At 37.7% G+C, this 22,590-nt stretch overlaps 4 protein-coding genes across 9 annotated transcripts; 2 read left to right on the forward strand and 2 right to left on the reverse strand.

Moving 5' to 3' along the window:
* On the forward strand, positions 384-4,561 carry LOC109716392 (luc7-like protein 3). Of its 6 annotated transcripts, XR_002217916.1 has the most exons (10): positions 384-560; positions 643-771; positions 847-886; positions 2,436-2,511; positions 2,585-2,782; positions 2,864-3,073; positions 3,172-3,524; positions 3,668-3,715; positions 3,817-3,892; positions 4,318-4,561. XR_002217916.1 is itself a non-coding variant. In XM_020241816.1 (9 exons), the coding sequence occupies exons 1-8, from the start codon at positions 518-520 to the stop codon at positions 3,696-3,698; spliced, it is 1,080 nt and encodes a 359-aa protein (XP_020097405.1). In that variant the 5' UTR covers positions 384-517; the 3' UTR covers positions 3,699-3,715; positions 3,817-4,561. The 6 variants fall into 6 exon arrangements, 3 of the variants coding, with proteins under 3 accessions (XP_020097405.1, XP_020097406.1, XP_020097404.1); XR_002217914.1 differs by having other exon boundaries at positions 3,668-4,234; positions 4,318-4,555; XR_002217915.1 differs by having other exon boundaries at positions 3,668-3,892; positions 4,318-4,555.
* On the reverse strand, positions 5,063-7,278 carry LOC109716393 (leukocyte receptor cluster member 1 homolog). Its single transcript, XM_020241818.1, has 3 exons — positions 6,408-7,278; positions 6,258-6,321; positions 5,063-5,461 (listed from the first exon to the last, which is right to left on the reverse strand). The coding sequence occupies exons 1-2, from the start codon at positions 7,112-7,114 to the stop codon at positions 6,309-6,311; spliced, it is 720 nt and encodes a 239-aa protein (XP_020097407.1). The 5' UTR covers positions 7,115-7,278; the 3' UTR covers positions 5,063-5,461; positions 6,258-6,308.
* LOC109716796 (SET and MYND domain-containing protein 4-like) lies at positions 8,105-15,333 on the forward strand. The gene is made up of 15 exons (XM_020242375.1): positions 8,105-8,332; positions 8,425-8,559; positions 8,844-8,930; positions 9,302-9,373; positions 9,642-9,852; positions 10,324-10,442; positions 10,857-11,264; positions 11,366-11,500; positions 12,456-12,590; positions 12,841-12,996; positions 13,087-13,320; positions 13,431-13,594; positions 13,669-13,777; positions 14,033-14,113; positions 14,989-15,333. The coding sequence occupies exons 1-15, from the start codon at positions 8,204-8,206 to the stop codon at positions 15,214-15,216; spliced, it is 2,403 nt and encodes an 800-aa protein (XP_020097964.1). The 5' UTR covers positions 8,105-8,203; the 3' UTR covers positions 15,217-15,333.
* LOC109716798 (probable LRR receptor-like serine/threonine-protein kinase At1g63430) lies at positions 15,382-21,330 on the reverse strand. The gene is made up of 13 exons (XM_020242376.1): positions 21,015-21,330; positions 20,704-20,842; positions 20,472-20,543; positions 20,130-20,273; positions 19,909-20,037; positions 19,037-19,153; positions 18,898-18,959; positions 18,199-18,438; positions 17,891-18,096; positions 17,683-17,815; positions 17,438-17,595; positions 16,433-16,648; positions 15,382-15,828 (listed from the first exon to the last, which is right to left on the reverse strand). The coding sequence occupies exons 1-13, from the start codon at positions 21,100-21,102 to the stop codon at positions 15,577-15,579; spliced, it is 1,956 nt and encodes a 651-aa protein (XP_020097965.1). The 5' UTR covers positions 21,103-21,330; the 3' UTR covers positions 15,382-15,576.

Raw genomic sequence — 22,590 nt, forward strand, 5'->3', positions numbered from 1 at the left:
TTTAACGTCGCTACTCCACCACTCCTTTTTTGTTTTTTTATCCCGACAGGTGTACTATTTTATCCATATAGTTTAGTTTATACTTCTATGAATGAAGCGTATAATATACTATTTCTTTTCTCAAAATAATTTATTTTTTTTAACGAAATAAAGTTGAATGATAATTACGTGATGTTTTTAATAAAATAATAAATCAGCAAACAAAATGTATTATTTTGTGAAATATATATTTTCAATACACGGTCAAATTTGTAAGGTCGTGTCAAAATCATAATCAAATCAAAATTTTAAATATAAATAATTTGTTTTTTTTTTAATGGAAAAGTTTTATCGAGCACCTCATGTACCACGCTTAAAACTCCGCCCCTCCTCGCCGATCACAACATTATAAGACACTTTGATTACTGCTTTATCCTTCTCCACCGCCCCCACCCTTTCCCTCCTCGACGCTAGGGTTTCCTCTAACGCTCTTCTTCTTCTTCTTCTCCACGCGAGAAATTAGAGTTTCTCCTCCGCCATGGATGCGCAAAGAGCTCTTCTCGATGAACTCATGGGCGCAGGTAATCATCAATCCCTCGCGATCCCAGAGTTTGTTTTCCGGTTCTTCGATCTGTTTTTCCTCACTCTTATTGGTGATCGTAGCGCGGAATCTTACGGAGGAGGAGAAGAGGGGTTATAGAGAGATCAAATGGGACGATAGAGAGGTTTGCGGCGCTTTTATGGTGCGATTTTGCCCCCACGATCTCTTCGTCAACACGAAGAGCGATCTCGGTATCCCTCTCGAGCTCCATTTTCTTCAATTTTTCTTTATTTGGCTTAAGTTTTAACGATTTATTCATCTCTCAGGACCTTGCCCTAAAATCCATGATTTGAAGCTCAAGGAAAGGTAAATATTATTTTCACATCGTAATATCTCCTAATGATATCATTGATGCAACGATTGGTTTGCTGGATCTTGAACCTCTACTTGTGTGTTCCTTGATGGAATTGTTAAATTTATGCCTTATATTTTTGGTTGGAAATGTGAAGTTTCTGTAACTTAATCTGCAATTCAAGACAATGGTTGTGGCTGGCCTGTTTCTATTTTATTTTCCTGTCTATGTTTGGATTTAAAATGTTTTTAAAGCTAGCTGCTTTGCATTTGTCATGTAGGAGGGAACTTTAATATGAGTTACTGGCGTGCTATGCTAAATAAGACAATTTGGAGTTCTCTGGATGTTGCATTGTTTTTCTTTTGAGGTAACTGACTAAAGCTTTTTGCATGGAACTACTGTTAAGGGATAGTTTATCCCTCTTGGTTTTGTTTATAAGTGGTCGGTGTAATCAAAGAAACTTCAGTTCTTTGGGGATGAAATCCACCTGAATGTCCGAAATTTGTTCGAGGAAGTAAGCGTCAGCTCCTGGCAGCTTACCCTGGACTTCACAATTTGACTGTTGATCTATCTTAAACTTAACGGCATTAATTTTTCTGGCATTTGCCGGACATCATTGCTGCAGACGATGCACCTGAATTCAAATTGTATTGAATTTTGTCTTATGGTACTGAACATTATCTACGAGGTGCATTTCCTCTAGAATTGTTAGAGATGAACATGTGGTCTGGCGGTGCATGATGAATGATTGCGGCAAATTGGAGTGGAACTTGGGATGCTGAGGATGGCTGAACGTCTCACATTGTGGTTTTTTGCTCTATGAATATTTGTCAAGAATACATTGAGTTAGTTATACTAAATTTGTTGTTGTATGGAGCTTCCCCAGGAATAATGCCTCATTAGTGATAGATGTTGATAAGTTATGCAATAAAAATGGCATAGGACACTTGATGGCCATGAAGACTTTTTGAAACAATAGGGCAATTCAGAATTGGTGGAGGCAGAAAGGGCAATATGGGGCATACAAGACATTTTGAGCAATTTGTATTGCAGGGTGGTGAAGCCAGGATTTCAATCTGTTTAAAATGAAGTGTTCAAAATGGATTGAGGTATTATGGATGGATGCAATGGAATTTTCAAGCGCCCATAGAAATAAAGGCTTCTGTTTATCTTGAAAAGTCAGCTTGGAGGTGGGAAGAGTTAAAACACCCTTTGAATTTTTCTGTATTTGAGATGTTTCGATTGAAGTGGGTGATTTAATGGCCATGTTTTTGGAACAATGAACCTACACTTATTCGGATGAATGAAGATCTTAGCAAATTTGTAGATGAGCAGTTAAAACACGTTTAGCATCTTAGCTCTTTTGTATTTTAAGTGGATATTTTTAATGTAAAGTATTCTGAGTCAGAGGTTAAATGTAAAGACATATTCATACATGCATTTTGTAATGTGTTGTTCCTGCTTTTCAAATTCATACCCGTCCTTTGGCATCATCACCATTAATGATATCATACTGCTCTCTCCTAATTGCCATTTTTTAACCAGATTTTTGATAAATTGCAGTTTTGAGAAGTCCCCTAGACATGATATGTACGTCCCAAGATTCGAAGCAGATCTCGCCCAATTTTGTGAGAGACTGGTAATCTTAGCACTCAAATCACTTACTCGTGCACATGAATTTCTTTTTAATTGTTCTATGCTCCTTATTGTAGGTGACAGACTTGGACAGGAAAGTCAGGCGTGGTCGTGAACGGCTAGCCCAAGATGTAGAAGTAACGCCTCCTGCAATCCCAGCTGAGAAATCGGAGCAGCTCTTGGTGCTAGAAGAAAAAATCAAGAAACTATTGGAGCAAGTTGAGACACTTGGTGAAGCTGGAAAAGTTGATGAAGCTGAGGCTCTTATGAGGAAGGTATTGCACAAAGCGCCCAATTTAGGTAAAGTTTCTTTAGCTTATCAATTGATATTTAAAAGTGACGGACCTCTTTTGCAGGTGGATATGCTAAACGCTGAGAAGACAGCGTTAACCCTGCAATCAAATGACAAAACGATGATTCTTCCCCAGGAGAAGAAGATGGCACTTTGTGAGATATGTGGCTCCTTTCTAGTGGCTAACGATGCGGCTGAGAGGACACAATCTCATGTAACTGGAAAACAGCATATTGGTTATGGAATGGTGAGAGATTTTCTGAATGAGTTTAAGGTAAGGTTTTTATATTGATTTTCTTCTTTTTTTTAGGGTGAAGACATTCTGTTATTTTTGTTAAGAGGAAAGTGATTGTATTCTGGTTACCTCTTCAGGCTGCAAAGGAGAAGGCGAGAGAAGAAGAGAGGCTGACAAAGGAGAAAGAGATGGAAGAACGAAGAAAGAGGAAAGAAAAGGAATATGAGAACAGAGGTACAGAAAGGTCTGGAGAGCGTGATCGTGAGCATGACCGTTACAAAGACCGAGGTTCTGAGAGAGAAAGTTCTCGAGAACGGAGCGGAACAGGAGGCAGGGATGGTGGGAGGGGGTCAGATTATAGGCATGATTATAACAGAAATGGCAGAGATTCCAGGAGGGAGAGATACAGAAACCGCAGTGAAGATGTGCCACGGGATAGAGTCCGCGAAAGGAGCAGATCCCGCTCTCCAATCAGGCATGGTTATAGGAGGTAATCAGAAAAGCTCAATTCAGCGGCATTAACTCATATGCATAAATAGTTATTTCAGTTCTCAGATTGAAAGTGGTAGACCATTTCTTCTATCCCTTACTGCTATGTAATGTGCTTGGATTAAGTCTGTTGCTGTTTAACAGCTACGTTGAAATCACATGGTCTTCTTATTAGAGGGAAAACGTTTTCAGGTAGGTATAATCTGTCCTCTCTACATTGGAAGTTTTGAGTTGATTTATGCTGTGGCTCCATATAAATGCATGTTTGGGCTGTTTTGTTGCCTTTATCTTAGTTATGATGGCAGTTCAATCTGGTTAACATGAATTATGAATTACCGAGGAAGGTGTCTGTTGATCAGCTTATCGAAGGTAACATGTGTTATATAGTCGTTCGATTTTTTTGTTGCTGCCAACCTTCCAGGCAAGTATTCATCTAAGCCTATGATTTTCAAGTAATCTTAGCACAAAAAAATAGTTTTCAAGTAATCATATGCTTAAGAAGCATTCCGAGGGCTTAAAGGAGAATCATGAAATTGTTAAACGGCACATATAAGCATCTAGTCCTTGTTTCTTGGTGTTTCTTGGTGTAGAGAGAAACTAGACCTTTGAAAAATAACTTACACAAATTGTTTTAGATGTTGTCAAGCCATTACTTGGTTTTCTTTTGGATGGCAGTTCATAGCTCAGAAAAAGTCAGTCTTGCAATTGGAAGTATGAATAATTTGAATTCTTTGCCGTACTTTTTGAACACTTTATGTAGCTTCAGCATTTATTTTCTTTGGTTGCTGGTTTAGGCACACATATATTGAAGCCCTTGACTTTGCAGAGCTATGGTACAAAAACAGAAGCTACGCCGTACGCGGCTTCAAGTTTTTTGCTGATTTAGGATTAATTGTATCTTGTCACAACCTTGATAACGACTATATATGTGATGCAAATTTTATTGTTGATGCAAATTTTAGTGCTGAGTATCATGTCAGTTGATAATAGCCGTAGCATGTTGGCTAAATGAAGATTCGGCAACTATCGGTTCGTGAATTCTTGTTTGAGCAGCATTCTTTCTAGCTAGCTAACCGAATAACAATGAAGTTTCTAATCCCTTGCATCTTGAACCCTAACTGCATTTTGAAATAGGAATTGCATCATTTAAGTTATCAAGTAAATGCTTCTGCAACTCAATGCTACAGAATCAGAAATTTGAGCAAAAGCATTTGGAAAGTGTGGTACTTGAACCGGATGTGGGTGGCCAGTTCTGGTTCCTTCTGTGGATTTTTTATTTTTATTTTAATTACATGCTTCTAGATTGAAAAAATAACCAATATGGTAAACACGAACGTTTCCAGAGTCGTGCAGTTACAGGCATAAACATTTAAAATATTTGAACATACACTGCATGCCAATTTGAGGATTTGGTCACCTGCATATTAATTAGCTGGCTATATAGCTGGTCAATTGGAAGGCAAAGCGTTTGCGGTTTTTCCAGGACTCATTGCCACCTTTGCTTACAGTGGAGGGCAACTGGTTGTAACACATTACACAATCAGCAAATTAACATGTACACGTAAAATGGCACATAAACATGCCTGCAATTGTTGACAATCACAAACAGTAATCTCCCACACTCATAGAAGAAAACTAGGAGAGCTTGATATTTAAATTTAAATAAATGAAGAAGGGCAAAAAGCATTACGACAGTTTCTATCATTCTATCTACAGATCATGTATCACAATGCAACTTTTCTAAGCATCCAATTTATTACATTAAGCCATATGGATTCGCATGCAAGCGATGACCTACGAAGCTCTTTGCAGGCTTTGCAGAGCCCACAAAAAATCAGAAAACTTGTGCCCCTAGTAGATGGGGCTCGGATACTCATTGGTCTCCTCAAGGTGCTGAATATCGGCTGACTTATCAGACAGAATCCTGTAAGTTGCACCCTGCATTTGCATCCAAAAGATAAAAATTGTGTGCAACTCTTAAGACTAGAAGACCTAGTTATTAAGGTGCCTACTTAAGCCTACATAAGAGCGAGAAGAGCATGATAAAAGCTTAACCAACTTTGAACTGGTTCTCATATGTTTCATTCGAATTCTGTATCAGTTTTAAAGATAAATCTATAAGCATACATCAGCTACAAAGAGAAACATGTTCAGCAAAAACAACCTGCTATAATAAGTTCGACGGGCTTGTCAAGAACAACTCCTTTTCTCAATCACTAATTATATTTTGAGCGAGCAACATTTAGGCATCCTATCCTCTATGAAGAATAAATGAGCAAGTTTAGTTCATAAGTGACACCTACGAACCTTGGTCGAATTTTTCTAGAAAGATTTTACTCTCACCCACTCATCCACCACCTGAGATAATTCTAAAATTTATATAGGGACATTACGAGATTGCAGAACAAACTTATCATAAAAATCACCAAAAACTATAACGGCTTGTTAGATCTTCAAGAGGATCAATCCCTACGCTTAGCTTCTTCGACAAACATGGCAAGAATTTGAAACATCAATAGCTACACATGTACAGAAGCAGATGAAGGCAAGTTTAGCTAACAATTTCATCTTGCAACCAATTGCAATTCTGAAAGATCCCAGTATGGAATTGCCTACGAAGTCGCAGCATTATATAGAGTGTTTCAAAGCAGAATACTTTGTACTAACAACAAAATAATACAACTTCTTCATTCAATAATATGTATGTAGTATCTAAGGAAAAAGAAGATGATACCATCAGATTGATCTTCTAGGCAATCTCCTCCCAGCTCAATGGATTGCCAAATTAAGTAGCTCGCCTGAAGAGGAAAGACCAATATTTATCATCACAATTAATAATTAAGAACAAAAAGAGGAAAAAGAAAAAAAAGGGACTATCTACTACCTAGATAATCTCCGATCGCCTCTCTGTTTACCCATGGATGCAAGAATCGCCCGCTCCCGCCCCTTCTCCTGCTTCTCCCGCTTCATCCGCTCCTCCCTCAACTCCTCTATCGACTTCTTTCCCCCACTCTTCTTCGCTGATCCGGCTCCGCCATTGGAAGAACCGGACCCCTTCGCACCCTCGTCTAGGGCATCCTCGGCCGACGCCGATGGTTTCCTGAGGTACCACGGCGCCTTCACGCCCTTCCCGGCGACTCCATACCCTAGCCGATACTTCTCGTCCTCGGGGGCCACCACCTTTGGGGGCTCCTGCTCCTTCCGCCGCCGCTTAGGGTTCCTGGAGCCCCCGTCGCCCCCCTCCTCGCCTCTCAGCGGCCTCTTGCCCTCGTCCTGGCCGGCGAGGGAGGCGAAGTCCGGGACGCCGTCGAAGAGGTTGATGTGCCGCGAATCGGAGGGCGGCGCCGCCTCCTCCGGCGTAGCGGCGGCGGCGGCGGCGGAGGAGGAGGTGGCGGTGGCGGCGGCGAGGCCGCGGGCTTGGCGGAGGCGCTCGAGGCGGAACTCGGCGTCGCGGCGGCGGGATTGCTCGCGCTTGAGCTGCTCCTCCCGCGCGGCGGCCTCCTCGTCGCGGCGCACCTTCTCGCGGTTCTCGTAGTTGTAGACGTTCCACCGCTTCTGAGGCAGGATGTTGAGCCCCCCGTGCCCCCCCATCTCCCCGATCTCACCTCTTTAGGGCTAGGGTTTTGTGGGGATCGATCGATCTAGGGTTTCGAGGGGCGGTGATTGGGAAATCTCAACAGAGGCGTTCGCTAGAGGTTGGGGACGAAGGGGGAGAACTTTATTTGCGGATGAGCGTATACAATAATATACGCACGCAAGAATAGCGAATCAGTTGTGCGTACAAATACGGAAGGTCGCATGTATTCTTTTATGCGGAGACGACTCAAGTGACGTGGCGATTCGGATTCCAAGTTATACGCGGACAAAAATTCTATGGGCAGCGTGCCCAAACTAATTAGTTTGGGCACGCTGCCGGATGGGCGCCGCGTGGCACAGGTGCCACGCGGCGCCCATCCATCACTGCTCTCCCAGTAATGGGGAGAGCACTGGAACTTTCTGGGTGCACCTGGTGCATCTATACCAGGTGCACCATAATTGTAATTTTTTAAATTTTTTAAAATTGTAACTTAATATGTTAGCATATATGTTATGATTTAAAATTTATATGGTCTATAATTCATGATTATCGATTTAGAAAATTAAAATTTTAAAATAAATTTATTTTTGGTTTCATGGAATAGCATGGATAATTTTTATTATTCCTAATTTTTTTTCAAAACCAAATAGAATTTAAAATTTTAATTTCTACAATGATAACTAGTAAAAAAAAATAAATAAATTATTACATAAAATTATAATTTTAAAAACTAAAAATTTAAAATTATAATTATGGTGCACCTGGTATAGATGCACCAGGTGCACCCAGAAAGTTCCAGTGCTCTCTCCATTACTGGGAGAGCAGTGGTGGATGGGCGCCGCGTGGCACCTGTGCCATGCGGCGCCCACCCGGCAGCGTGCCCAAACTAATTAGTTTGGGCACGCTGCCCATAGAATTTTTGTCCGTTATACGCACCGACTCGGTAAGGAATTAGAGTTTTTATTAGGGTTTTTTTAAGGGTTTGCTCGATCTCTCTCTCTCTCTCTCTCTCTCTCTCTCTCTCCTTCCTTTGTCGGAGCTTCTTCTCTATTTATTATTCTCTTCGTCTTTCTCACTGCGTCTTTGAGCTCGAGAAAAAAGAAATGGAGAGGTTAAAATCTCTTATCCCGAACGATCTCAAGCACGCGATCGGCGAGAGCACCACTGAGAAGCTCGCGCTCACGTGCTCTTCGCTTCTCCATTTCCTACGCCCTTTACCTCTTTTTCACCAAGTAATTCCATCTATCGAGCCTTTTCTTGTTTAATTTCGGTTTCGTTTTCTTTCTCTGGTGGAGTAATCGATTAGGGCTACGGAATTTCGTAGGTTATCGAGGAATTAACAGGTTCGGAAATGGCATTGTGTCGGAAGAGCCAAAAAGCAGCTCTTGATTTGAAGCTAGAAGGGAATAGGTACTTCTCAAAAGGAGAGTTTCATCAAGCTCTGAGCTTTTATTCTCAGGTTGCGATCCTATCCTCTCTTTTTTTTTCCTTTTTTTTTGTTTCTTTTTATGATTTTGATTCTTGAAATATAATTTTGGCGATATGAGTCGAGAAATTAGCTGTTTTACTATGAGGAACTCAAGATTCTGTGAAATTATTTATTCTATTATTAGATTGGAACGGTTGAAGCACCTGATTCCTTGTGATTCATTATTTCTCATAAATTGCTTGTTTTTTCTACTCATTATATGGTTACCGCTGATATAAGCAATTTTATAAAATTCTTGTGCTCTGTTTAAATAGGCTTTACGACAACTGCCCATGAGTTTTGATGACATAGATGTGAAGTTGGGTGCAACACTATATGTTAACCGGGCCGCTGCTATGCATGTAAGTCTTTATTACTGGGCTTTGCCTCTTAAATGGTAAATCATGGGTGTTAAACACTTAAACTAGAGCCACAAAATTAGGACAAGCATTGGACTAGCTCATCCATCTCTTTTGCAGTCCAATGAGATACAAAGAGGGTATCTCCAACTGCTGAGATCTGACGGCAAAAGTTGCAAGCCATTTGAGCATGCATGCAAGTTCTCATGATAATTAAATACAAAGAGAATAGGGAGAAAATTACAGACGCTAAGAGATTGAGATAAATTCTTGTCACATTCTGTAGCATCTTAATTTATAATGTCTCATCACACCGTTTCTATGTTACTAATGTTTTGTTCTACTTGTAATTTAATTCTCTTCTGTTTTCGCAGAAATTAGGTCTTTTTGAAGAGTGCCTGCGGGATTGCAACAGGGCCATTGGACTTTTGCCCAGTTATGTGAAGGTAAGAGGGTAAGCAACTAGACTACACATACTAAAATTGCAAAAGTTTTACACATTTGATTTCTTTTTTTCTTCTATTATGTTTGATGAAGTAGTTGTCATCAAGACATTATGTGGTAACAAGAGACATCACTGTTTATTTGACTAAGATGATAGTATAGTGAAGTCCTTTTCTCATTTATCATCATTTTGGCTGACATTGTTACTATCCTTAGGACTTGTCAGATATGTGTGCAGGTTTTTATTGGCCCATTTTCCTTTAATTGCAGGCATGGTATAGGAGAGGAAAGGTAAATGCTTCTTTAAGAAACTATGTTGCTTCCGTAAGTGATTTAGAGGTTGCGTTGAGTATGGAAAGCAGCACCTCTGGCAAAAGCATCATACAAGAAGAGTTGAAGATGGTAACAGGCAAACATGATGGCACAAATGGAGCTCGCATACCGAACAATAGTGACACAGAAAAGGAATTGACATCTTTAGGTCTGCATTTTTCAGATATCTTGAAATATTCTTTCTTATATTTTTATCAATTTTGATCAGATGTTTGCCTAGTTTACCAAACGCATGAATCATATTGTCATTTCCAACCCTCTTTTTAAGCTGTGTTCTAAATGCTTTTCTGTCACAACTCATTTCTGGAAAACAGCACATGATAGAATTAAGTAACATAGAATGTTTAGAAGGAGATAGATTGCAGCTAGTTCAGTTTGTCAGCTCATGGAGACCAAATAAGAGATAATTCATGAAAAGGATAAACATATTGGAGTCAATATTTCTTAATTTATTTGCAATTAGTAGCTTCACCTTGTTACACATGCCATTCTGCTTGTCATGTCTATATTTTATCATGAGTGAAACTTGCAGCATGGATTTTTTTTTTTTTCAAGCAACTGACTATTTAAATATTCCTATATATGTTCATGGGACTGATGTTGTTTGGCCTTGTGACAGCTGACTCGCATCCTGTAGTACTACAATGTGTCTCAACTCCCGCTAAAGGCAAAGGAATGGCTTCTCCAAAAGACATTCCTCCAGCTTCTTTGCTTCATACTGAAGAACCACTTGCTGCGGTACAATAAAGATATCTCCTAAGCTATTAAAATAATTCCTTCATTTATCCTCTATAATCTGATGCCTGTGTGACCTCACTATTGTCTCGGTGGGAAGTGATACCTTGCATTTCCTCTAGTTGGAAGCATTTTGCAGTGCTTTAACACATTTTAAGCTTTTAGAGAAATTCTTTGTTGCGCATCGTGTTAGAGTAGGAAGTGCTAAGTTCAAATCCAGCCTAGTAGGCGCAATTTATATTGAAGAGAAAGACTTCTATCTATTTAATTCAAAGCTGTGTCGTGGGTCTATTCGCACGCCCAGACCAAAGGACTATTGCTTAGACCATATTGAAAAGCTATTCTCTTGCTGCTTAAGTTTTACAGAAATCAGTTGTTCCATACTTGTATACGCTTATTTTTCTTGATCATGTGCAGGTTGTGATGAAATCATGCCGGGAGACTCATTGCCATTTTTGCTTCAATGAAGTTCCTGCAGATGTTTTATTCTGTTCATCATGTACAATACCAATTTACTGTTCACAGAAGTGCCAAGAACAAGCTGGAGGAGAACAATTTTGTTGGAACCGAGCTTTTTGTCCTGCTCAAAACAATTTTTCTCCAGATCTTGCAAAGCATATTACGGATGTTACGAGTGCAAATTATACCAAAAATATTGAAAATGATAAACACTTCGAGCACATTCCTGAACACAGACATGAATGTGGAGGCACAAATTGGCCCGCTGTTTTTCCCCCTGACATAGTTTTGGCCGGTCGAGTAGTGGCAAATAGTATGGAAAAAAGAAGATTAGCCGGGAAGATCTCTGTTCCTATGGAAAATTTTGTGAGTTCATGTTTCTCTTGAGTCTTGACTACATATCTTTTCCTATTCTCAACATTTATGAAAGAGTTCCTTGCTAAATCAGTTGAGTTCTTGGTTGACAGGATTTTGCTCACCACTATGATAAAATCCCTCCAGATAGCAAGTTGGAGTTTCATATGTATGCAATTGTCTTGTCATTCTGTCTCCAGACCTATTATAGCATGGATTTTCCATGCACTGAGTCTACAGTATCGCAGGTATTCATTAATTTTCTTTTCAAAATTCCCTGTTATTTAGTAAGAACGTAGAATGATGGATCAAATTTAGCCATAGAATCAGTGCTCATTTCAATTTATTATAACACTTAAGTAGTTGTAGAGTTATATTGGCATGCAAAATATTGTGACACCAGAATGTCTATTGAAATGTATTGCTTCTCCATGACTTGTGAAATAGACTAGGTTTAGATGTTACAGCCTGTGTCCTGAACAACCCGTGTCAGAGTTTGTGTTTTATCGAAATTTTGGAGGTTTGGTGCTTATTTATGGTAAGAACAGACTTTCAAAATTTTGTTGTTAGCTCTGTTAGAATGCATGAATATATTGCCTTTTATTAGTACAAAAGAGGGTAGAGATCAGATTAGTTCCGTTGATATAGTCTCTTTACTTTCTTCTGGAATGAGCTCTGTGATTTGATTTGCCATTTATCCCTAGTGAGTACAGATATTGAGTGCATATTTCTGTCTGGACAACCTGTCTGAGTTCCTACATAACACCATAAATTGTTGGTGTGGATTGAGAAAGTGTTCTAACATAAAACCAATAACTACAATTTAAATAATAAGACCCTGAAGTCTTTATAAGCCTGCAATTGATAAGCTTGCAATCGATGGTAAACAATCAAGAATTTTGAGTTTGCATCCCTGTCTAGTCCTGGAACGTCTTTCAAACTATATCAGGTCTGGTCATATGAACACCTGCATACTGTCAAGACAGGTCAAATCCTCAGATTATGAGGTCTAATGTCTTGCCTAAATAGGGGTACAGAAAACCTGTATTACTATTTGCCTTTTTTAAGTGTTTATGCTGATAGCCACGTACTCCCTTTTTTCTCTCATTTGAAAGGGACAAAATGTTGGATGTTAAATTTTCTGCTAGTTTTATTTTATCAAATTACTGTCCTTACTGTTCATACTGTTCATCTCTTTTACAGTTGGTTCTGCTAATATGCCAAATTAAGGTCAACTCGATGGCTATTATCCACATAAAATCTACAGACGAAGCTGAGAAGTTTAAGAAGGGTCAAAAACTTTCTGCAGTTAATAATGTGCTTAGTAGCATAGAGCAGGTTAGCTTGAAAATTTCACGCTCGTTGCTATTATTTTAACCTACGCAATTTCTTAGTGCAGCTATCTGTTTAGACTGAAGAACTACTCATTGATGGAAAATATCTAGATATGTTCACCTTATTACTCGTAGCAATGAAAGACACCCAAATCTTTATTTTTGCATTAGAATCCAACTCATGCAGCTCATGACATATTTTTCAGTCGTTACATGACCCTAATACTTTTGGTCCCATTTCTCCTTCCTTCCAGGTTAGGGTTGGCCAAGCTATTTATCTCACTGGCAGTTTGTTTAATCATTCATGCCAGCCAAATGTTCACGCTTATTTTCTTTCACGTACCCTCTTTCTGCGTTCAACAGAATTTGTACCTGCGTGGTCTCCACTTGAGCTATCATATGGTCCTCAGGTAATATGTAAATTCTCCTCTGTTTCTATATTAAAGTCTGACCGCTTCAACCTCCCTCTTCACTTTCTTGCTTATATGTTTCTTTTGTAGGTCGGCCAGATGGATCTCCTGGAGAGACAGAAATCACTCGAAGAGCAGTACTATTTTACATGCCAGTGTTTAAGTTGTTCAGAGTTGAACCTCTCAGACCTTGTCATTAATGCATTTCGGTGTCCCAAGCGTAACTGTCTCGGTGCAGTGGTAGAAACTGCTTATCAAAAACCACAACATGAAAATTTTGTTCAACTATCTGCAAAATCTCATGTTTGCAGACTCTCATTGCGAGTATTCTACTTACCCTTTTAAAACAATTCCAATCTCATGTAGTCTTAGCTCTTAATGAATAGTTCTTTTGATGATTTTCTATTCTCTTTAAGAGTCTTGCATCTCGCTAGGATTCTGTGAGTGACAAAGAAATTCAGAAGGTGGCCCACAAATTGCTCGAAAAATCTGGTGCCTTCTCCCATGTTGGTCCTGCATATTGCTTGAGTTGTGGCTCACGCATCGATTTAGATTCTGCCATTGCTACGTCCAACAATGCTTTGTTAAGTATCAAAAGGTATGCTTTTCTAGATCATCCAAAGTTGACCTTTCTGTTGGTAGATGTGAAGATCTTTATAGATACATTCACAGGTTAAAGGATTCTATAATCCTGAATGATGGTATTGGAATCTCAAATGCATTGCATTTGCTTGATCTCCTTAAATCAGTTAGGCATCCATATAGCAAGCTTGTTGCTCAGGTAAGTTTTTTTTACCATGTTAATCTCTTATTATCAAATTAATGCAGAATTGTGGGCGATTTTGTTGTCGCTATTTAGTTTTGAACTTTTTATTGTGTTCATTGAGGTTTTATGACATCAGCAACAGTGTACGAATTTTAGTAGTTAATGAGTGTAATGTATAGGATGTAATTACCGGCGATGAGAACTGATACTGTGGGAAGGTATTGAAGGCTTTTAAGTATGTTCTTCAATAAATGTATTGCAATAATGCAGGCTGAAGACTATATAGCAGAGGCCTTTGTTAAGATTGGAAATCTAGAACCTGCAACAAAGCACTGCAACGCTTCGATCAAGGTATTATATTTCTTAAATCACTTAACATGGTAGTAAATTTTCCTAGTAGTATTCCAGTTCCAGCACCTTGAGATGAACATCAATGATATTTCCATGTTGGATGATAAAGTCAGAAGCTAATGTTAGTTACAAGGTGAGCTAGTTTATCTATTAACTGATATTCCTTATATAGTGTGATCTACATTAGCCTTGAATATCTAATTTTCAGCCGTTAATTTAAAAAAACTGTACTGCTTGCTGGGATATTGTTTGTCTTTCTAATTTAATAATATTGAAGTGAATGGCTGCAATAAAATTAAGAACAAAAACAAGTAGCGTAAGGATCAATAGAAAAAGATGGATCCATCTACTTATATATGGAACTCTGGGTTTGAAATATGTGACTGTTATTGTTAAGTATGCAAAAAATGACAGCAAAAGATCTGATGCATAATGTTATTATCTTACTAGCTTTACATATAAATCCAATGTCATATTGCTTTGTTGTCATGCAATAAATTATAATTCGAAATATGGCATGTGGAGACATAGTGTGTTTTGCGCTCTCAATTTTGGTTATGTGAGCACTTTGAAGGCTAGGTAACATTGTCTAGATCATTTTACAGCTGACATCAATAGTGTAAAGCTATAAGCATGCAAAACTAGTTCTTTATGTTGTGAGCTGTCGTCTTTGCCTGGTTTTCTTTTCTGATGAGACTTCCATGCTTGCTCGTCACTGCCATCTCGGAGCAGTTCTTTAAGTCCTTTCTGCCAATTATTATATGCAGAATCAAGAAAATTAATGTGTGAAATTATATGTTAAATTTGAGTATAAAATACTCTATATCTTTTATTAAGCGCTTTCTAATTGAGCATCTTAACTTATCATCTAACAGATCCTTGAAAAGCTTTACCATGCCAAGCACATTGTCGTCGGACATGAGTTAATCAAGCTTGCAACTATTCAGCTGCACTTAGGTGATGGCACCGGCGCTACAGATAGCATAAAGCAAGTCGAGGTGATATTTTCACTTCATTATGGGCCTGACGTGAACAAAATATTTCCATATATTGGTATCCTGAAAGAAGATGCCGTTAGCATTGCTTCACGTTTGTCAGTATGAGCCATTCAACTCAAATCTACTTCCCTTCCGTGGTCCAACAAGTTCAATTTGATGAGATCTGGGTTTGATTTGATCTGAATTGTTGGCTACCATATAATTTTTAACATGATTCCCTCATTAGTTAATTCATTGATTTATCAATTATCAAAAGAATTACATGAAAACTAAGCCAAGCCAAATCAACAAGCGATGGGTACGACTACAAAGGATTTGTTCTCAAGCTAACAAGGTAGATGTCATAGTTTGTGAGACTGACATAAATTTGGCTCATCAATCAGAAGTAAAAGACAACAGTGGCATACAAATTGACAAATTGAATGTACAGTGGGGGCTCACAGATTGAATGTACAATGTGGAGGCTCATGAAGCTGTTGATACTACAAGCTCGGCCCACGCTAACGGAGTATCTTTAAGAACTGCTGCTGGCAATGTCTCGATAGCAGCTTCCAACACAGCAGTTATAATCTGCATGGATGGCCTCTTAGTCGGTTCATGTTCGAGGCAGAGGCTTACTGCATTGCAGATTACGGACAGTGTTTCAGGCTTGACATTTTTAAGTTCCGGGTCAACCAGCTTACTGGTATCTTGTGGATCGCCCAAATATTGTAGAGCCTGAAACCAACGATATAAACCAATGTTCAGCAGATTTATGTAAGTTAATGTACATGCATCTTAACATACAAATATATACCAAAAAAAAATTTGCTTTTAAGTTTGTTTTGACTAAATATGACAAGGATACGAAAAGTTTGATAAGAACTCATGACGTCTGAACTCTTAATTGTGAGGAATTGAAAGATCTTCAAAAAACTTTCAACTCCTTACAGATCTACTGCATACTTTTTGCAGCCTAAATTTACTGCTGCTAAAAAAGAAAATGCAAGCCTCTTTTACCAACGTTTGAGTTCTAAAGATAATGCAAGCCTATTTTTTCTTTTAATAGATAAGATGAAACACCCCAGCGAAGGATAAAACGACTTTAGAAGCATAATATTTCATTTTGAAATATCAGGTTCGCGAGCAGAAGCTGCAGGATGCCGAATATACTAGTTATTTACTAACTGATGTAGCATAGGTAATTATTCACTGCAAGGATTCCATTGCAATGATAGCAACTAGTCCCTAACTATAAGTTAAGAGTCAATTTGACATCAGTAGAAAACAGTATTCAGCTAACAGTTTTGTTTATGGTTCACGATGAAAAGAAATCACTTACCCAGTCCACCAAGCAACCTCGCTCCTTGCAAAATGCAGGTCTCCCACTAATCAGCTCCAAAAGAATAACTCCGAATGCAAATGTGTTAGCCTGGACATCCATATATCTCCTTTGACGAGAATCAATATAGCTGTGAAATAAACCTCCATTGACAACACATGCAGTGTTCATCCCCGGTTTTGAGAGTATAGTTTTCCATCTTTCAAAGTCAACTAACTGCAAGATAAAGATGAAGATAAGCTTATGATGAGTAGAACCTAAAGAGTTCCATATATTACCGTGCATAAAATGAACAACGCAATGCACCCAAAGAGCCACTGAAAATAAAATTATAATGATAGATGTCGCGATTTAAAGGCTTTAATTAACAGAACGCAATGTTATGTCATGATCATATACAAATGATTGGAAGTATAGAGTACCAAAACTAAGCAAACAAGTTTTGTGATGGAGAGTAAGTTCAAGCAAAAACAATAAGCTGTTCAATAGATGAAAATAAGGTAAATCAAGGTCAGAGAAAGCATAATAAACATGATAAGGTCAGTGCCTGATCTAAAGGAAAAGGAAGGAAGCATAATAAGTAAACATGATAATGTCAGTACATGATCTACAGGAAAAAGAAGTACAGCAGTTTCTGACTCTCATACTAAGTTACTAGCCCAAATTTGTATAGGAAACATCATAAAGTGGTCGGGTTTTCGACTTCATTTGTTTATATATTTCAAAATTATGACCGCAACCATTATATCCAAACTAATGCTATTTGACCAAGTATATTTCCAATTTTGTGCAGTTCTAACTATCCTTGGGGCTTCATGATTATCAAGTCAAATATTCTTATTCAGTTTAAAGTAAACATATTAGTCAAGTAAGGTAACTTTTTAGTCATGAGAAGACTGAAATTAGTAAATCGATGTTCTCGGTTAATTATTTCTTGAAAAAACTGACCAATTAGACAAAATAAAAAGTTTAAACAATCTATTATTTGTAAACAAATAGCTGTACTTTCGGAGAGAAATCTTCGGTAAGATATACTGCACTGGAAGTTAACTCTGCTATAGCAAAAGGAGGCTGCAGTTCAGTGTGTAAGTATCTCAGCCCATAAGCGATACCAAGAGCAATTCTCATGCGCCTAGGCCATGACATTTGGCATCCATCACCATCTAAAAGAAAATAAAAAATTGACGGTTGAAATTTGTCGAAATAGCCAATCTCATATCACAAGCAAGAGCGATTTTTCTTCAACTTACAATGGAGGTGCTCACAGAGTGTCCCATTAGATGCATATTCAAGAACTAGCATTCTTGAAAATGGATTGCTTTCGTTGCAGTAACCTAACAACTTAGCTATGTTTTCATGATTTATCCGTGCAAGGTCTGCTACCTGAAGCAATAGTATAAAAACATGCTTAGTTAAAATTTGTTGTACTTAAAAAGATGGATGAGATGAAATGATTACCTCTTTCTGAAAGTAAAGTTCAACAGAGCTAGTCCAGCAGTCTTCTAAGATGCAAAGAGATATAACAGCAATTTCAGGCCCAGCCTTCATAGTGCCTTTGTATACTACAGCATCTGAAGAAGACCCAATTATGTTGCTGAAATCTTCACAAGCTACTTCAAGCTCCTGACGGCTTACTTTCAACACACCTTTCAACAAGTCTTCATCTACAAAATGCAGCAAGTAAATTAATGAGCCAACAGTATCCTCCAAATCGTACTGCAATATGAGAGAGCGAGAGAGATAGAGAGAGTCATGCTAGTAGTAACTGATTGGTATTACTGTCTGATCCTTCCAGCTTGTGCTTCTCCCTGGAGGAATGACGGTGGAGGATTTCGATTTGCATCTCTTAGTGGCACCAACAATATATGTAATGAGGAAAAGTGCGAAAATGGTTCCAGTAATTATTTCCAAAATAAGAAGCCATAGTGGTTCCTTTCGCTTATTATGCTTATGCTTTTCTCTGGGATTACTGTATGTTTCTTCTGTTATTTGCTGGCCATTTGCACCTGAAAATTTAAAAAGAAATTCAAGGTTCAATTCCACATGACAATCTAAAAGGAAAATACTGATATATGATCCATATATCAAACAGATAATACAGATCTTAGATCATGGTATAGGATTAACAATTGTTTCTAATACCTATAAATAAATTGTAAAAAGAGCTTGCATTTGAAGCATGTAAAATTGAAATAAATTGGAAGCCTATGCACATTTTCGGAAGTAGCAAAACCTCAATAGTTACAAAGTCAGTGGTTTGCGTAGAGTGTGGAAGGTATGGCACAACCATTCCAAAAGGAGAACTATCGGATAACACAATATTCAACACATTTTTTGTGTTCCAAATAAATCCATTTTTGCCAGTCGAAAAAAAGTATGGATAGACTTCTGACCTCACACTACTTTGCTAATAAATGGGACATCATATTCTTAGTGATAGACCGTTTTTAGAAAGGTTATCTCACATTTTTGAGCAGGATGATTCAAGTAATCACCATCATTGAAGCAATTTCCCTCAAAGCTTAATCTGTAGAAGAAGGCTGTAGAATATATTAAATTCAGATAAAAAAAAAGTTGTCTTAAATGTTTAACCAAAGTTTGTACCTTGGAAGTCTCCTGAAGCATTTAGGTATTTCCCCAACAAGCATATTAAATGAGAAGTTTGCATCTTTCAGCTGAGATAATTGGCACAAACCAGTATCCTTTCCTTCAGAGGATAAACTGAATGAATAAAAACTTACAGTTAAAATCCAGAGCAAGTACATAATCAAATTCTAAAGTTTTTCGTAATCAGGTGGTTTAAGTATCAGTTGTCTTTCAAGCTAGAATTCCAATTAAAAAATCTTACACCTCAGTAATGGCAATGCACCAACAACTACAGTACTATGATCAATATACATTGCATTGTAAAATAAATAATTTAAAATTTCTTCACTGGCAATCGCAGTAATATGAGAGAGAGAGAGAGAGAGATGATTTTGAAATCTTTTCTACTATCTATCGCCCTTATACATGAAGATAACAAATTTGATAGCTAGAGCTAGAGCCTCTTGTCCTCCATTTGCTTTCTATGTTGATGGTTTCTAAAACAAATCAAAATCAAACCAATTTTTTTCAAAATTTTCCAACGCAAAACCGAATCGGTTATAGGTTGAATCGATCAAAATTTAGGTTATCAGTCTAATTTCTGTTTTCCTCATCCTTACTTGTAGATCTCACGAATGGACCATCTACATGCCTAAATTTGAAGCTATGGAGTTTGCTATCAGCTAGAAAAGAGTAAAAAGATTACAAGCGGGTCATTTTAAGGCCTTCAGTGCCATAATAAAACCATTTTGGAGAATCTTCACGATTAGGAGAGTTGTTCAGAATATTGAAAATATTATAAACCAACAGAATACTTAAAGCTAATGTCAAATGTCACGGTTATTCCTTAAACTTCACTTCACAAATACCCAGCAAAGAAGATCACTCACTTCTGTGAACTGTTGTTTCCAGGGATAACTCCAGTTAGCATGTTTTTGTCCATACGCAGCTCAACCATGCTCACCAGTTTACCAAGCTCAGAGGGTATAGTGCCAGTTAACATATTTGAGTGAAGATCTCTGAGAATAATTCAGTAGCAAAATACATAAAAACACTGGAAAAACTCGAAAACAAATAATAAGGATAAATCAATATAACTGTTGTTTCCTACAATTTTAAGATGCTGGTCAAGTCACCAATTGCCGGAGGGATGGGCCCCGATAGTTGATTTGAACTCAAATTCAACAGGGTTAGGCTTTTCAACATGCCAATTTCTTCCGGTATTGGCCCAAGAAGTTCATTGTCATTCAAAACTCTGCAGCAAAAAAAAAAAAGAAAAAAGAAAGAAAGAAAGAAAGAAAACTTGAGATGCTCATAGAACAACTTCCACGACATGACATTGTCCATGATAACAATGTTTTTTTTTTTTTTTGAGAAAAAGGTAGCGCGCTACCCGCTTATCCATGATAACAATGTTAAAAAGAATTAAACAGCAACTAAAAGGCTTGCATACAGTTCTTGCAAATAACTAAGAGATCCAAGCGCCGGTGTGAGGAATCCCGTCAACGACGAATTGGGCAAGTTACTGCACAAGCCATAAAATGTATCAAATCTCACAAAATTCAGGCAAAACACTAGGTTCTTGAGCAATTAATCCTAATGACAATACATCCATAATTTTTATACATAATCCAAAAATCTGTAAAGCACAATTCAGATCAAAATCGATTCAATCCATTACTTACATAGAAATCACGTGATTCTGAGGAAAGGCACAGATGACACCGAGCCAGCCACAAGGATTCGCATGTTGGGCATTCCAATTGGATAAAATCGAACGAGGGTCCTCATAGATGGCCTTCTTGAAAGCGCTTAGCGCAGAAACTGCGGAATCAAACAATACCGCATCACAAAATCATTTCCATCCTCATAATCTCGTTCGAGAGATCTAAAATTCCTCAAAAGATAACTTAAAGAGGACAAACATCGAGAAAAATCCATGAAAACTGATTCAAAGATTCCGATCGAGATGAAGACAAAGAAAATAAGAGCTTACCCTCGTCGGGATCGGATTGAGAACGGGCGAAGAGGCACCCCCACGCAAGCGCGAGAAGCAGAGGGCGAAACCCTTGAATCCAACACATGTCTCCGCGAAATAGACGCGAGACCGGAGCGGATGCATGCAAGAAGAAGAAGAAGACGACGACGACGACGACGACGACGACGACGACGCACAAAGCCCTCAACCCTAGGAGAAACGAGAGGAGAAGAGGAGAATTGGAGAGAGAAGCGAACAAAATAAACGAGGAAATGTGCGAGAGCGAAGCGTAGAGAACGAAGGTATAGAGCGAGCGAGCGAGAGAGAGAGAGAGAGAGAGAGAGAGAGAGAGAGTCGAAAAAAAAACAACAACGAGGAAGAGTGAGAGAGCACGGCATGTTTTATCGCCTGTCGAAAAATTCAAAAGAGGGGGAACCCAAAAAAAAAAAAAAAAAATTGAAAATGTACGGGGAGGCCTTAAGTATTAAATTTAACTTATCTGTTTGATTAAGACACCCTCAACTTCTAACTTTTCACAAAAAAGTAACTTCAATTAAAAAACTAAAAAGCTTTATTAAATTTGATAATTTTAATTATTTTTTATCAAATAAAATTAGGTTATTTAGTGATTAACAACCAGTAGAGTTTTTACACATAGAATAGCTTAGTTATGTATAAAAATATAAATAAAAACAATTTGGAAGTTTAAGGGGTCAAGAGAACCCCCAACTATAAGCAATTTTAAATTGATCTACCAAACTTTATTTATTATTAATTAAAATATCTTCGGTCAGGTAAATAAAAGAGTTTGATAAAAATTTACAGTTCATCGTCGTGCATTGAACTGTTAACTAATTAGATCCGCTAAACTTGATAAAATTATTTTTAAATTTAATAAAATTTTATTTTTATAAATTAAATAGTTAAATAAAAACGAAAGAATTATTTTTTGTTCCAACAGATGCTATTCCATAATGAATGGCTAAAAATTGATTAGAAGCTGCTTGGACAGTGATTTGCTTGGGGATGCTATATGAGGGACTACAATGCAAATGTGTGATCTCCGCTAACTTAAGTATTTTTCTCTTTCAGTTAATTACGTATTTATCCATATTCAGGTATGTTGATTATTGAGGCTATGAAATGCATGTTGGACTTTTATGTCAATTACATATTGTGGCGCCCATTCAAAATGAGTATGCTTTCACATGTAATTAAGTATCATAACTAAGTCGATCTTATTTAACTCAGCAACCACACTCTTATTAGTTAGTGGCGGATATTCAAGATCAAGGATTCGAACTTTACCTTGTGCTTTTATTAGCAGAGCGTTTTGAGCCTCCAACTTCGTAGAAAAAAAATTATATATATACAGAGTTCTTAGATCAGAAGCATAGTAACATAAAAGGATCTAATACATTTATTTATAAAAAAATTCAAATACCACTCCTATGATTTTTACTTTTTCGCTTTGGTATCATATAGTTTAAAATGTATCGATTTAGCGTCTGTAGTTTTATTTTTTTCTTTTTATTATTTCTTTCACTATTTTTTTTCGTTAAATTAGTGATAAAGTTAAAACTAAATGGTACTA

Source organism: Ananas comosus, linkage group 10, assembly GCF_001540865.1.
Source record: "Ananas comosus cultivar F153 linkage group 10, ASM154086v1, whole genome shotgun sequence".
Taxonomy (NCBI): Eukaryota; Viridiplantae; Streptophyta; class Magnoliopsida; order Poales; family Bromeliaceae; genus Ananas; species Ananas comosus.

Excerpts from the sequence above, each read along its gene's own strand:
- LOC109716798 (XM_020242376.1), bottom strand. The coding sequence starts at position 21,102 with ATGTGTTGGATTCAAGGGTTTCGCCCTCTGCTTCTCGCGCTTGCGTGG. Across the intron at positions 20,274-20,471 it reads CTTAGTTATTTGCAAGAACT|AGTTTTGAATGACAATGAAC; the intron begins GTATGCAAGCCT and ends TTTTTGCTGCAG. Across the intron at positions 19,154-19,908 it reads GGAAACAACAGTTCACAGAA|TTTATCCTCTGAAGGAAAGG; the intron begins GTGAGTGATCTT and ends TTATTCATTCAG.
- LOC109716392 (XM_020241816.1), top strand. The coding sequence starts at position 518 with ATGGATGCGCAAAGAGCTCTTCTCGATGAACTCATGGGCGCAG. Across the intron at positions 772-846 it reads CAACACGAAGAGCGATCTCG|GACCTTGCCCTAAAATCCAT; the intron begins GTATCCCTCTCG and ends TTCATCTCTCAG. Across the intron at positions 2,512-2,584 it reads CCCAATTTTGTGAGAGACTG|GTGACAGACTTGGACAGGAA; the intron begins GTAATCTTAGCA and ends TCCTTATTGTAG.
- LOC109716393 (XM_020241818.1), bottom strand. The coding sequence starts at position 7,114 with ATGGGGGGGCACGGGGGGCTCAACATCCTGCCTCAGAAGCGGTGGAAC.
- LOC109716796 (XM_020242375.1), top strand. The coding sequence starts at position 8,204 with ATGGAGAGGTTAAAATCTCTTATCCCGAACGATCTCAAGCACGCGATC. Across the intron at positions 11,501-12,455 it reads CTGAGTCTACAGTATCGCAG|TTGGTTCTGCTAATATGCCA; the intron begins GTATTCATTAAT and ends TCTCTTTTACAG. Across the intron at positions 13,595-13,668 it reads GCTTTGTTAAGTATCAAAAG|GTTAAAGGATTCTATAATCC; the intron begins GTATGCTTTTCT and ends ATACATTCACAG.